We start from the raw sequence: 15,447 nt of genomic DNA on the forward strand, positions 1-15,447 counted from the left end.
TTCATGTGTTGGTGGCAATGGGCAGTTCCAAAAAGGAAAATAATCACATCTGACTGTCACGGTGGGGCAGGTAACACCCACGTGGGCAACAGCCATGACACAGCCCAGGACCCAGATCCTGTAACCACTAAATTAGGGCTGTACAGCCCCAAGGCATCTATTGTAAAAACTGCAATAACTATTTTAAATGATAAATTTAAAAATTCAACTACTTCTCAACAGCACAAACACACCTCTCATTCACAAAGCATTTGCGTTTGGTATGAAAATAAAACTACAGAACATTCAGGAAAGAGTACAATTTGCCTCTAATTTATTCTCAGATTTTCTGTGAATATTGCTCCCCCACTGTTGTCATGGCAACACAAGCACATATTTCAGTAGTGAGGAAGTAACAAGCCTTTCGATTCTCACCTTTGGCCATTTTATTGAGAACCATGTCAATTAGAATGTAGGTTCCACTTCTTCCCGCACCATCGCTGCCAACAGAAAAGGAAAAAGAAAAAATAAAGCCTATCAGTGTGCATCTAGACTCAACATGAAGGTACCTGCCCTTAATGTTACAGCGTTACACATGGTGGGAGAGGAGAGAATGAGGGGTTAAAGGAGGGTACTGAGAGAGGAGAGAAAGCTTGCACTGAATAAACACAAGCTGGTTGTGGAAGATTAACTACTACCCTGCATGGATAACAGGGCTTTGTTTTGATTTTTTTAAGCCAAGTTGTGTTCATGCAAGAGAAACATTTTGAACAACAGAGGAAAACCCTAAACCAGGATACCATTTCAATTAAAAAAAAGTACATATAGTGACCTTGCAGTCACTTATATATGAGATGAAGAGCTCAAGAGTAAGTTTGACTAGAACATTATCCAGAACGGTCAAAAATGCTGCAGATTGCATTTGAGCACAGTGGTGACAGGGAATGCAGAGATCTGCTCAAGAACAAATATTTAATTACTGAGGACTGCCATCTTTCTTCACTACATATGAGTAGTTTGTTTTTTCTCTGTCCCTTTCCCTTCAATTCTTCCCTAGAAACAATGACCAGAAAGAACTATTATCTTGTAATTTTAAGAAATAGCTTTACTTTTGTGTATCCACAGCCCTTCCTCAGAGATGTGAGACCAAGCCTTGGGAGGGGCAAAGCTCCCTAATCTGAATGCAGCTTGTGTCCCTTTCAGAAAGCAATGTGTAATTGCCAGCGTGATGCTCTTTTAGAGCTGCTGTTAGCAAACATAATTAAGACTTTAAGTAAAAGCTTTTTTTCTTTCCCTCCCCAAAATTTTTACAAAGGTGCATGTGTGACCCATTAGGCTGGTATGTAGTTTTATTAATTAAGCCATTATTTTTATTGATAGCTCAATTTGTGTAAAAGAATTAGTGAAAGAAAAAAAATAATAGAACAGCATGAAACACGTTATTGCATTCTGTTTACAGTCAGGCTATGAAACTTAATTTCTGTAGACAGAGTTTTTTTCTTTCAGTTACTAGATCACTGTTTAGAGAAAAGGAGCTAGTGATAATAATTTTTTTTCCTCTGTCTATGAAGGGAACAAAGACACAATCTTATTAGTTAAGCTGAATAATGAGAGACAAGACAGCAATCAGGCTCAATAAAAAACAAAAACTCCTGAGCTCATGGTAGATATTTCCATCCATTACAGTAAGGAAATAGCAAGAAATTTGAAGGCTCTTCATTGTGCATCAAATTGTTCCTTTCTCGCATTTCCTGAAGGCAATGCAGAGCAGCCCCCTCTGGAGCATTCAGCTCCTTGCATCCTCACTCGGCTGAGCCACACGTGAGAGACACATCCCCTCCCTCCTCACTCCCATCCACAGTGAAGTGCCACATGGCAAACATCCTGCCACTTAGCAGGGCTCTTTTTCTGTCTTCATTATCTATAAGGATATTTTTGATAAATAAGTCAGAATCTTCAATGGCAAACCCCAACATTAATGTTATTATGGTAAACTTTTCCACTGAACTGCCTGACAGCTTTCGTGTGCATCTATCACATTGTCAGGCCTAAAAATAGTCTGTGCTTAAAGAATTACTCAATCTCTGGGCAGGTTTCCACTCCCTGACATTGCCCTCTTCCTGCCCTGATTGCTAAAAACAAGTAAAGAAGAAATAAAACATAATTGAGTGTTAATAAAATAAAGCAGACTAAATTGGGAGGGCATGCAAAGAACATCTATAATTTTGAAGGAGATGTATGTAATTGAAGCGCTGCTTATACTAGAAAGTGTGGCCATACATTGTTAAGCCATGGCTCAACATCTAAAACATCATATGGAAGAATAATTTTATGATAAAAACACATCCTAAGTATTAAATAGCATTAAAACTCAATTGAATTACACGTAAAACTTTTAGCCTACCACACTGTTTAGTGATTCATGTAAAGCTTTAATTTGCCCGCTTTGTTTATATCTATATTAAATTCTTACACATACAGATCTGTCTAAAGCTATTTTAGAAATTGTACTTGCCTGCAATGAACAACTACTGGACAAGAGCGACCCCTGTAGCACTTGTTTACTTTTCTGAAATAAAACAGACACAAGAAATTAATTAAGCATATTATTTACTGTTTCTTTCACCAACTGTCAAAAATAAGCAATAAGAAAATGCAAATATTACTGTCTTTGAAGGAATACTCAGGTTGATAGTTTCCTAATATAACAAGCAATTAGGTAGACAATCTTCTCTAAAGTTTGATACTGGTTTGCTGCCTAAGAAATCCCAGAAAACATTCCATTATTACTGTTGTTTGGGCAAAACAAATGAGCTATTTTCTCAAATGGTTCATTTCTTAGCTCCAAAGCTAATATTATCTTGAGATGCCTTGATTTTGAGGCAAACTTTGAGTTCATGAGCTTGCTCAAGGAAATATCAAGGGTCATCAAACTGAATACAAAATTTAAAAAGGCTATTCCACTACACTTTGTACAATGTGTGCTGATCGGTAACACCACTTCTTCCCAGAAAGGCAAATGCCAAATCTCCTGAAATGCTTCTTAAAAATTCTAAAATGTAATCTTATCATAGTAAAAATAACTAAATCCATCAGTAAGCTTTGGTTCTAGTGGTTCAGTTCTATTGCAAAAGTGTTATATATTTAATATTTACACATTGTTGTCTTCAACAGCTTCCTGGTTAAACATTTTCAGTGGCAAGAGAATATAGGTGCAATCAAACAATAGAATATAACCACAGAACAGGTTAGCTGATGTGAAAATTCAATGAAGGAATTAACTAGTGCTGAAGCAAACCAAGATACTCAGTCTAAGAATAGAGCCCACAAAATTGGTTTAAATCTATTTAAATTGCCTTACAAACACCAAAATCCCAAGCCCTCTCTTTTGCTCTAGGATATATTTTGCATGTCAAGAACGTTACAGGCCAAAAATCCATAAAATATGCACACATATGTTAACAAGGCAAGATGAATAAAGGCTAAAATGGGAAAGCATTGCTGCAAGAAATCAAAACCTTTCATTCAAATTATTTGATGAGTTTGAGTTTACTGGAGCTAGAAGGTCTCCTATAAAATAATTTCATAAGGCAGCTTCCAAAGGGTGCTCTAATAGTCCCCAGCTCAGTGTAAGTGTTACACAGGATCCTGATAACTAAACTAAAAGGAGCTGCTAAAATTTAACAGTGGTGTGATGTTATTATGAATTTTAAAGCATAACTAACCTACTGAATCATTTAGTTCTTGGCTGTTCATCTATTCACTAACATCTGTGCTGTGAAAACATGCACATATCTTTAAACACTGCTTACAGTACAGCCTGAAGATGCCTAAACTTCTGACAGGGTGTTGGGATACCTGGAACTCAACCCAAATGGTCTATGGAGGTATTGATGATATCCCATGAAACCATGTTTTCATATTCTTATTTTTGTGACTTAAGATTCTAACCAAACTTGAGACCAATATTAAGTTTTTGTCGGGATTCCCTTTAAACATTTGAATTCAGAGACTTTTCACAATTCTTACTCTCTTGCTTAATTATGTAAATCATACTTGCAGAGACATTCTGTCTCTATTTATATTCCCTGGATATAAGTAATTAATGCAGTAGAACAATGTTCTCATTAAATGAGTGGCAAGTCATTGGGAAGCACATGACCTCAGAAGTTAAATGGACCAGTTATATGTCCATAAATATATCTATATGCAGGCAGTACCAAACAAAACTTCAACAACTTGGGCTACAGAAGAGTTTTCACATGAATGAACCATTCAATTCCTGATGGTCATATCCTGGGGATCAGCTTCTTCTATATGATATAAAGCCTGGTTTGGTGGGGCTTTTTTTGGTTTGTTTTTTTTTTTTTTTTTTTTTTTAAATTGTAAAGTAAATTATATTTGAAATGTCTGTACCAACATCTGATGCAGTCAGCCTGCATTCCCCAACTCGCATCTGGTCACTCTCCCCCCACCCCCATCAAGTGCATTAGTAAAGAGTTGTTTTTCCATTTCAAGTATTAAATAAAAGCTAATCACTACAGAGGGGTATTTACCATTTCTCTTTCTGCTTGTGTGGTTCCTTTGTTCCTTGCGTGGCACCACTAACATGATATTTGCATGCTGTGACTAGCCCTCTACCAAAGTCCTAATATAATTTCAATGGCAAACTGGATCTAAATCTATCAGAGCTCTCAGTAAATCAGACAGCCAGAGACACATGTTAGGGAAAGACACCTTATGTTTGTCAGTTTTATTGAAGGCGTTTCAAACATTTTCATTATCACACAATTCAGAAAACACATTAAAACAAAGGGTTTCAATCCAGCTGGTTCATAGCTTAGTCTATATATAGCTTATGAAAATATTTAGAAGTGCAGCAACATCTCATTTCATTCTTAGTTCTGGCTAATGAGAGGGAGCTGAAAATTCATCAGTAAGCAAAGTTCTTGAATGTTGAAGAAAATATATATTATATATATAAATATATACATATACAGGAAGAATTAACTTAGAAAGAATGATTAGTAATACAAACCAACCCTTGGCTCATTGAGTGAAAAAGAAATCATCATGCAAACCATCAGCAAGCAAAGGTCAGAGGTCGTTAGAGGCTCAGAAAAGGGGTTTCCCACATTGTCCCTGCAGCAGAGTCACAGTTTCCAATGATCACTTTTGTGACTATGCAACTGGGCTCATATTACTAGCTGCAACATCACAAAAATGACACTGGCAACCGCTAATTAGCTGGCAAAATAAGAATTTGTCCATTTTTAAAGTGAGCAGTGTTAGTAAATGCCATTGCACACAGCGAGAAGTGATAGCATAATAGATATATATTTTAAGCAAAGCCCTCACATGTGATGCTAATTATCTTTTAGCTTAGCAGTCCCTCTTTAAAGTGTAAATGTGCTCCCTCTGGGCTTAAGAAATATTTAATGACACATATCAGTGCATGACTAACAAGCTAGTCCAGAGAAATAATGATTGGTCTATTGTTCAAAATGAAATTAGGACTCCAGAAGCATTTAAAACTGACCAGTGGTTTCCGTAGTAGCCTCACCTCTCAGGGACTGTCTTTTGTACAGATTTGTAAAGTATATAGAATAATGTCTTTTTGACAATTTATTCCTACATTATGGAAGTATGATAGATTATTCAGCAAGGTTTAATGTATCTGCTAGATGCAAAATCATCTAAATCACTGTCTGATATGGAGGAAGAGAAATGTAAGCTTTCAGTTTTCAAAGAGACTTGCAAAATTTACTTCAATAAAAATGTTTAGGTCCATATTTCCACAGACTCTGGGCAAGGTAATTTTGGGAATCCAATTTTTCTTGGTGATGAATTATAAAAAAATAGAGGGTTGGTTATGTATATGCTTAATTTCATATATGTATGTGAATATATAAATATACACACATATCCATATATATATACAAACACACTGAATGCACATAAAAACATAGATAAGATTAAAAGAAATGAGAGCAGCCCCTCCTAGCACTACCCTACTAAGAGTATGGTAGCACTGTCAGACATTTTTCTGGGGGCTTTATGACTCAGCTGTTGTAATCCAGCAGAGTCTGTACTTTCAATAGAAAGCTTCAGGTGCAAAACATGGATTGTATAAATGAATTCCAAATACATTATTTTAGCGATAGTGCATTAGTTTTTTTGTCATTAAAAAAGAACGAAAAAGAAAAAACAACCCAAAGATCAGATGACCAAGAAAACTGAGATTCATAGACCAGGCTATTGTGCATGCCAAAATTCCTTTTCAGGCGGAATTTTACTATGCATTCAGTACTATGAGTTCATTGTACAAAATCTGCACGTAGCAAATGATTACAGTACCCTACACTGGACTGTGAATACATGTGAAATGAACACTCAGAATTCAATTAAATCTTAACAGGTTCATTCCCATACTGGCTTAAAATACAAAGAATGGCAGCTCTGCTACTTTTCTCATCTAGTTATCATTTTTCTTTTTCAAAGTATTGCACAACACTTCTTCCACACGGCTATTTAACCCTTACACAATGTCACTCTAAGAGGCTCTTTCCTGGCAGTGTGAACTGTGACTTACTGCAGATCTAATCCTGTAGCTCATGCAGGGACCTCAATCCTTACTGAAACAAGTCAGAGGCGAGGTGCTCTGAGCTTCAGATGTCCTGGCTGTACAGGCTCATTTATGCTCTAGTTAGAATTGCTAGCAGATTTCCCACTAACTTTGAAAAGAGCAAAGCTGGATGCTGCACTGGCTCTGTGCTGCAGCCTCACACAGCTTAATGGAACCGAGTCACAATTGTCACTACAAAAATTCACTACAGGCAACTTCCTCGGTACCACAAGCAAAGGGAAATCAACCTATAAAAATCATATTAAAGTTGAACCCAGAGAAGAAAACCTTGAAAATTCAATTACAATTTCAACTCCATCGCATGGCTGTGCTTCCTTGCTCCACTACTGCTTTTGTGTTGTGACTCTGTAGTATATCCTTACATCCTCACCTAGCCATACCTCCAAGTGACTCAGAGCAGCTGCACTCCATTACCTGACCCGCACCGTGTGAGATGTCTCTCTGCTTTGAAAAGCCTTGCAATATGTACAAGAATACTGAGTAGATGAAGGGTGGCATTTAGCCCTAAATTTTTAAGGGTAGGATTTTGCCAACAGAAAACTGTGCAACCAGCTCCTGTTGGCTGTATGCCAGTTCCTCCCCTCGGGTGCAGATGCACGACTTCGACTGGCATCAGTCAAAGCTCCCAGCACTCCTTGAAAGAAAAACTTTGGATCTTTTGAGCACTGAGCCCTGTATAATCACTTTGGGGGGTTGTAGATAATATTGTAGAGCAGAGAGAACAACATGTGATCCCACAGGCCGCTGGTGGATGGAGCACCAACTCCCCAAACCTCCTGGAGATTCTTTTCATTAGTCATAAGCGCGTCGCTGCGGATTAGCTGGTACACGCTAACACCTACACGTGATGCACTGGGCACGGTTTGCAATCAAATGAAGATTATTTCGCTCCAGTATTTATCATGCATGGCTTTAATTTTCAAATTAAAATTTAGATAGGCACAGCAAACATTAGAAAAGGTGGCGAGGACTTTCACAGCTTTTGCCTTTGTATATTTGTATTTTAAAGCCACACTGACTTTCTTTAAAGTTCCAAAGGGTATGCTATGTCAACATTTTCATCTGCTTCCTCAAGCTTCCACCTTCCTGCAGCCAAAGGTCTGCAGACCTCGCTGTTGGATCCTTATGAGCAAATGGTACCATGGGAATGATGCTATCGCCATATGACTTCATTGTGATTCTTTTTTTAAAGCTCACAGTTCCTAATTTACTTGTGAGAGTCCTGATACAACGATCTTGGGGGAGCTACACAAAAAGCCTGGAAGTTGCAGAAATGAATAAATACTTGAAAAACAAAGAAATACAGAAGCACTGAGATTATACAAAGGGAGGAAAGGTATTGATCTCTAAATGTGAAATGAATATGTCTTAAACCCAGGCACCATCTCTGTGTAAGGCAACACTAAAAACATCAACCTAGTGAAGATATTTCTCTTAGTCTAGCATTGTGGCATCACAGGCTGAGGAGCCTCCTTTCAACCCAAAATTCTTTAAAGGAAGAAAAAAAGCCCTAGTTCCCCAGATCCGTGTCATCTTAGAAGAAGCGCCATACTTTGTGCTTTACCTGCGGAAATCCAGAAGGGATCTGGTGGAAGCAGGAGCCCTCTGGTCGTTCCAGCTGAGGAAGTGGAACTGGGTCACTGTGCGGGTCTCGTTGGTCTGCAGGTTCTTCAGGTAGAAGCTCCTCACGAGGAAATCCTCGCACCAGATGTGCTCAGAGACAAGATTTACCTACACACCCACAGGAGGGAACAAACGGAGATCAGCAATTCTGGTTGCAAGTCACGTCTCCGGGATTGCAAGTGTAAGATTTCTGGGATGAAGGAATTGCATGAAAATTTTATTTTTATTAGCAAATTGGCCAGTATGGAGGAAAAAAAAAAATTCATTTAGCAATCAATGTAGCTGTCAGAAAGGGGTTAGCTGCCATTGCTCTTTCATTGAAAACATAAGAAAAATCTTGACAATTTTCATGCAAAAGAAAAATTCACTGAATTAAATTTTTATAACATTATGTGAATACAAAAGATATTTTGTATTGAAAATGTGTTAGACTGGCAGTTCCTTTCTTTTCAAAAATGTCCACAAATGCATTGCCCAGCCCACTCTCAGAGGTCTTAAAAATCTGAGTTGAATTCACATGAGAAGTAAAAATTCAGTTTCTTTTGCTGTGAAGAAAAATAAGCATTAAAAAATGCAGTTTATTTGCAGAGCTCATCTTTTCAGAAAATGACTTTATTCCCATTTTAGTTTAAATAACAGCATTTCTTCACAGTTTCTCCACATTTCTTTGTGTTTGGCATTGTGGTATTATTTTCTTCCTCTACACAGCTGGACCACTGGAAAAATCTGACAGTTGTTGTCAATGTTGCATTGCAACATAACTTGTGATATGATATTTTGGGCTAGAAATACAAAGCAGAAAATAAAAATATATATTTGTTGTTGTGACTGAGGCATGAGATAAATATACATAAGATTAATTACTACAGCAATATAGAGGTTTTTTCAACAAAGATTTACATATGGCTATCCTAAGGCAAAATCCACTAGTTCCAAAAATACTATTTTCCTATAAAACATAAATACACGCTTTCATATATCAAACACTTGCAAAACCATTCAAAATGCAAACATTATTGTCCTTTTTAATACTGCAATATTTCACTCATTATTTACTATACTTGGTGGAGCAGTGTTAAAGCCGCACTCCAATTTTTTTTTGCAAACGCAGAACTACCCGAAGGCACATCAGGAGTAATTCAGAGTCCACAGCTCGACCTCTGGGTTAAAACATCTCCAGCATCCTTCTGCCCTGGATGGAATCAGCACTTACTGTCACGTTTGCAACCAGAATTTTTGTGCAGGTACCTCGTAGATGTGGTAGAGGTTTGACCCTTCGTCCGGCCAATAGTGGTAGCACTGCTTGACTCCGTTTTCCACGAGGGGTGTCAGCATGACAATAACGACACAGCCGTTCTCCCAGACCATCTGCAGACAAAGAAAGACACCGTGGCCACATTGTGACTGCCTAATTACTGCGTGACATGTATAATTACTGCACTCAGACACACAATCAAAATTTATTCCATTCACAGGAAATTTATTTCATTTTCATTAGACACTTTTACTCTGCAGCTGCTTTCAAATCCCTGAATAAACTGGCACCATATTTTGCAGGCGTCCATGAAATATTAAAGAATTTCCTGTGATTTCAATTCAGGTCATCCCCAAAATCTCTCCTTGCTCCCAGTACCATGTTCGACTGCTTTTGTGGCAAACTTTTAGATCCACTGAAGGAACATTGAGTGGTGCTTGCAGAACACCCATCTATTTAAGATTTGATATTTAACACTGAAGCAGCACAGACCTACTAAAGTCACATATACTGAAACCCGTTTGTGTTCTCAACCCCCTGTCTTTTTTCACTTTGCCAAGTAGCTAAAGCCATTAAAGCACTGCGTTGCTGAAACAATCATAAAAGTTGCATCTGAACAACTTTTGATTAATGAAGAAAAGGCAGGGAAAATTCAAAGCAAATCTGTTTTTCCAGGAACATTTTGGATGGAGAAGTCGTCCCTCCAAATGCACATTTATAAAAGCTTCATTGCAAATGTGCATTACTTTCTTTTTCCTTCTTTCTTTCCTTCCAGCTTTCCTTTGTCTTCTTTCTTCCCTTTTCCTTTTTTTAAAATTTTGTTTTTATTTTCCATTCTCTTTCCCTCTTTTCTATTTTATTTTTCCTTCACTTTTTTTTTCCACTCCCCTTCTCCTTCCTCTTTTTCTAGTTCTGTTTTCTCCTTTTATTTTTTTTCCTGGGGGTAGAATGCAAATCCAACCTGTGCTGCAGACAGTGCAGTCACAGAGCACAGGTACAGAAACAGAGGAAAACAGAGTATCTTCACTGTCAGCATGATCACTTCATAATTTAGACCAGTCACAGAGCAGGATACAAGAATCAAGCACATCCTCAACTAAAGGATTTGTGGATGTCTCTCACAAACAGCAAACAAGCAGAGATGCTCTGGTCTGGCATATCTCTGTTCCAAACACAGCCCATGACTGAATAAAAAGGCTCCTATGAATTAATACCAAGCAGTATAATCACTAAAAACTGTTATTATTACGCTGTACATTGATGCTATATTTGCATACAACTTTCATTGTCTTTTTGCTAGCATATAAAATTACTAAATGAAGAGTAAACTGCTCTTTTTGTGAAGGGTTATGTTTATTTCACAGAAATATTTATAAGCAACTGTATTGACATGTAAATTTTGTCAACAAAAAAGGCCTTTGTCTAAACTGTGCAAAGATGAGATGATACATTCAATTCAAGGATTATTTTTTAAATTACATATCAAATAAAAAGGTTTCCCATTCATGGATAATGATGTTGTCTTCTCTTTTAAGAATAGCTTGCATATAGAGAAACAAATAACGTTTTTCTTCCCTTTTTTCATTTTGCAACATAATTAAAACTACTTTTAAAACTGGCTTAGAATTATTTAGAGAAATGAATCTAGGGTTTACACAGAATAGGGTTATTTATCATTTTGAAAAGAAGTGGGGTAAAGAAATTACAGTGGAATTTAAGAATAATCTTTTTTTTAACCCCTTCAAAAACATTTTTAAAATAAAATGTCTGTAATTTCCTCCTCCTCACTTTAAAATCTCAAAATGCCACAAAACCATTTAAACATACTTTAAAATTATAGACACTTTACAGACAGATGTATATTTATCATTTGTATCTTTTTTGTACGGCATTTGTTTCAGGCCACAGCTGGAAACCTTCTTTATATGTAAGGAAGATGATACAGATTTCTTTCATTCTAAAATAGTTTCACCTTCTTCAGCCAGCAATCAGACTAAGATAAGAATTCAAAACATGCATCTTACTTTAAAACTAGCCCCACTAAATCAGTACTTTCATCACATAACGATTTAATGTGCCTCTAGAAGGTATAGAAGCTCATTGAAACCATTACGAAAATGAGGAGAAACACAGTTTTTATGAGTGTAATAAAAATACAATGATCTAGACCATAAACTAATCATCGAGCACTCTGCTTGTGCCACCCAAGTGTAACATTATAAAAGCCCACTCATTTAGAGAGGAATCCTTACAGTTTGGCAACTGTGTTCATTGGTTCAAAGACAGAGCATTTCATTAGAGAGGGGCTTTCTGCATCTCTGAAGATTTCATTAAGCATAAATCCAAATGAAAGTTAATTTAAACAAACAATTTCAAAGTTACTCTGGGGCGTAATATTTCTTTTAGGTCATTGTGTGAAAAGTAGAAGTCAAATCTACTAAATCAAGAAGGCAATACAGTCTAGTGCCTTCCTTCCTGTTACAAGCAACTGTCCCTGCATCTCCTGTGCTTACCATTGAGATGGGATTTTCACTAAGGCTCACCACCTGTGACTGGAGGACTACAGCATTTTCATTGTTTCCTTGCTAATTTAAATATTAGAATATCAGGCTGGTATCTATTACCATGTATTTCCAAATAACTTGGAAGCAGGATGAGTCAAAGGCAGTTCACAGAGTTTTACATTGTCATCTCTTTACCTCCCCATCTTTGAGCAATTGTTGGGGTTTTCAGAAGCTGCATCCACCAGCACTTCACACTTGGCTGTGCTCAGTGTCCAGGCACACCCATAAACTACAAAGTGGCCCCAAAAATGTGTCTTGGTAAAGAAAGAACAGGTAGTCCAGACCTGGTCTGCACAATCCCAGCAGAGCCTCTGAAGAAGTGCCAAAGAGACATTTGAGCTGGCCTTGGAGAATGGAGGAAGAAGTTCAACTGCAAATATGCACTAATTCACATATTTCTGAACTTTGTATGCTTGCACAATGTGATAGAAGAATAAAGAGAACTTCAGGTCCTCAGGGCAGAGGTTTTTCTTTTTATGTAGAGCCCTGCAAAATTAAGTTTCTACAAAAACTAAATATATTTTTATATATGCAACACATAATATACACATGTATATATTTGCAATATATAAATCTAATTTTATTTCAATCAAATTCATGGTAATACTTTCAGCAGAAGAAGAAATGTTGAATGGGAGCAATAAAGCCTGAGTTCTGTACAGGAGCTCACTGCAGAGCCTTGCTGAAAAGGGAGGACATTGCATGATTTTGTGTGACATGTCCACCTTCAGCCTGCAGGCCTAGAGAGCAACATGTTAATGATCTTAAATGAGGTTCTGCTGTATGCATCATTCTCAGAACACTTCTTGGACAAGAATAACACCATCCTGTTCCATTTGCTGCAAATTAACGGCTGAATCCTGCAACCCAAAATGAGCAGAGCATTGTGATCCTCAGAATTCCCTGTTGATGAAATCCACCAAGTGTAGAGACCTCATGCTGTGGTTATCCAGCATTGCCAGCCCCATATAAAGGGCTTCCACATTGGGATGAATTATATTTAGTAGAATTACTTGAAAAGGAGCACAGAATTGGTTTTTCATGTAATGAGAAAAACAAAGTCACAAATAGCAGAACCAGTGTTACAACAATGCCATAAATCTGATAAAACATCAGTTTTTGATAGCTTATACTTTAAAATGTCCTTGTTTACAAGCTTGTAAATAAAATGGTTAATATGAGCCCCCTTTTTTTTTTCAGACACTTCATCACTTTGAAGCTTCTTTTTATAATAAATGATTCTCCCCAAACTCCTTTTCCAGCCATTTCTGTCATTTTGGTGATGGGGAAATGGCAAGATAGGAGCTCTGCCCAGACAGTCTTCATTTAATGGAGACTAGTGGAGAAGTTTCTAAAATGCAATGATTTAAAAGTAGAAAATAGATGGGAAAATCAGTCAAATCCAGTCAGTTCACTAAATATAACCTGCAAATCACACCAGCTGCTCTCTGGGAGTGACCTCCAGAAAATGACAGAATTTACCTTTTCAGTCTTTTTGACTCCCCATACGATTGGTATAACTGGTAAATGCAAAGACTTGGAAAAGCAGATGAACCAGCTAAGACAACCCAAATAATTTCTGAGGACAACAAAAACTCAATATGAATAAACAGGACTCCTAAAAAAACCAACAAAGTGAGGTACTAACCCTTGCTGCATCAGATAATATTCATCCCATTAGATACTGTGAAAATAATTAACTCCACTGATGTCTTTCAAGCTTAAAAAAAAAAAAGAGGATCTTTTAACTGAAGGAAAAATTTGAGTTGAATTTAGATTTTTGTTACCAACTACAGCTTTACAATGCATGCCAATCAGAAAGTCATACAAACATTTTTGTGAAATATTTTGTTTGTAAATCACATAACTTTAATATGAAATGGGTCAAATCTGGCAAGGTGAGAATGGCCATCTGCAAAATCATAACTGTGCCTGACTGTTAAGCAAATCTGTAAGTTGGATGATTAATGGTCAACAATCTGTATTTCATTAAAAAAGTATCTAACAGAAACTGGAAAAATGTCTTCAGAGAGGACCATATATAAGTAGACAGTTGTACTGTGTCCCCTGCTGTTTTAGCCACACTTGTTTGGAAGTCATAGGAAAAGGCAAATTCAAGATGTCTGTATGTGTTGCAATAATTTCTCTTTCTGCTTTCTCATAGAGATATAAACTGCTCTTACTGCTTATTCTTCTCAGTAGACTCCTAACGAGCCTTATTATTAAATAATTTAAATATTTAATAATATTTAGAGTTGCACTGCTGACAAAACTACATTAAGGAGCAAAAGTCCATCAAAATCATCAGAAATTAGGTTTTCCTTTAGTATTGAAAATGTGGAAACTAAACAATAGAAGGATACAAATTTTAAGGGACCATTTCTAAGTACCTTCTCCAACCAGAGCCATAATTAGAGGGAGTGTGGTAAAAGCAGACTCCTTCACTGAACGCTTATGGAATTTCTAATGCTATATTTATTTCTCATGGCTTGACAAGTTACTAGAGCTCTAGGGGCTACTGTTCTGTGCCTATGTCTCCCTTGCTGTTTTTCCTTTATTAAATTAAAATATGCATATTTTACACATTGAATTGCTTTCTGTTGGTTTTTATCTGCTCTTCTTTCTGAAGGTGAGAACTGATTAGACATGCAGGAAGTCCCATTCCAGGCAAAGAAAATAAAACTTGGGAATCACAACTGCTTGAAAGCACAGTGCCTGCACAGAACAAAAAGCAGACGAATAATTTAGTTTGTAAATTAATTTCAGCACTCAAAAACGTGCTGAACTGGGAGCACAGAAACCAGCATTTAGAGCAGACAAAGGTTTGGTACAGTTGTTCCTACTCAGCCCATGGCCTTGGAACACTGATTTTGCTGGAAGACTCATTCAGCTATGGGGACATGGTCTCCTGCTACTGGGATTTGCCCTTGGAGACTACTGATTACTGATCCTTTTTACAGAGGACACAGTCAACTGACAGTATTCTGTATTTCTTTTGCTGAATTCCAAAACTGGAAGAGAGAAGAAAATGTTGGTGATTAGACATGCAAAGATTTATCATGTCCTCAAGACTGTGATTCAGGAATCAATTCTTAATATGCCATTGTGATCTGGGAGGAAACCAACAGTCAGTTCTTCTGACTGATGCTGATAACTTACTCCTGAACAGGGGTAGAGAAAAGTAAAAATAGTTTTGGATTAAGAAATGCAGGACTGGGGCAACAAAAAGCAAATGGCAGTTGAACTGCCTGGCTCATATTAGGGCTACGGACTTTACTCCTGGGACCCCTTCTGCACTTTACATTTAACAGTCTGGCAATAAAAGTAAAAAATAATCAAGGGAACAGAGATGAGGTTTCCCCAGTCACTACAGCCACAAC

General features: G+C 37.2%; 1 protein-coding gene across 1 annotated transcript in view; it reads right to left on the bottom strand.

Annotated features, from left to right (window-relative positions):
* The window catches only part of PTPRN2 (protein tyrosine phosphatase receptor type N2), a 634,421-nt gene that overhangs the window by 25,014 nt on the left and 593,960 nt on the right, over window positions 1-15,447 (bottom strand). The window contains exons 18-21 of the mRNA XM_054274266.1: window positions 9,497-9,616; window positions 8,190-8,356; window positions 2,495-2,548; window positions 415-479 (exon numbers count right to left, since the gene is read on the bottom strand). Of these exons, the coding sequence (XP_054130241.1) occupies window positions 415-479; window positions 2,495-2,548; window positions 8,190-8,356; window positions 9,497-9,616 (406 nt within the window). The remainder of the gene's footprint in view (window positions 1-414; window positions 480-2,494; window positions 2,549-8,189; window positions 8,357-9,496; window positions 9,617-15,447) is intronic.

Source organism: Melozone crissalis, unplaced genomic scaffold, assembly GCF_028551555.1.
Source record: "Melozone crissalis strain CALT ecotype California unplaced genomic scaffold, PUWL_Pcris_2 ptg000016l_1, whole genome shotgun sequence".
NCBI lineage: Eukaryota > Metazoa > Chordata > Aves > Passeriformes > Passerellidae > Melozone > Melozone crissalis.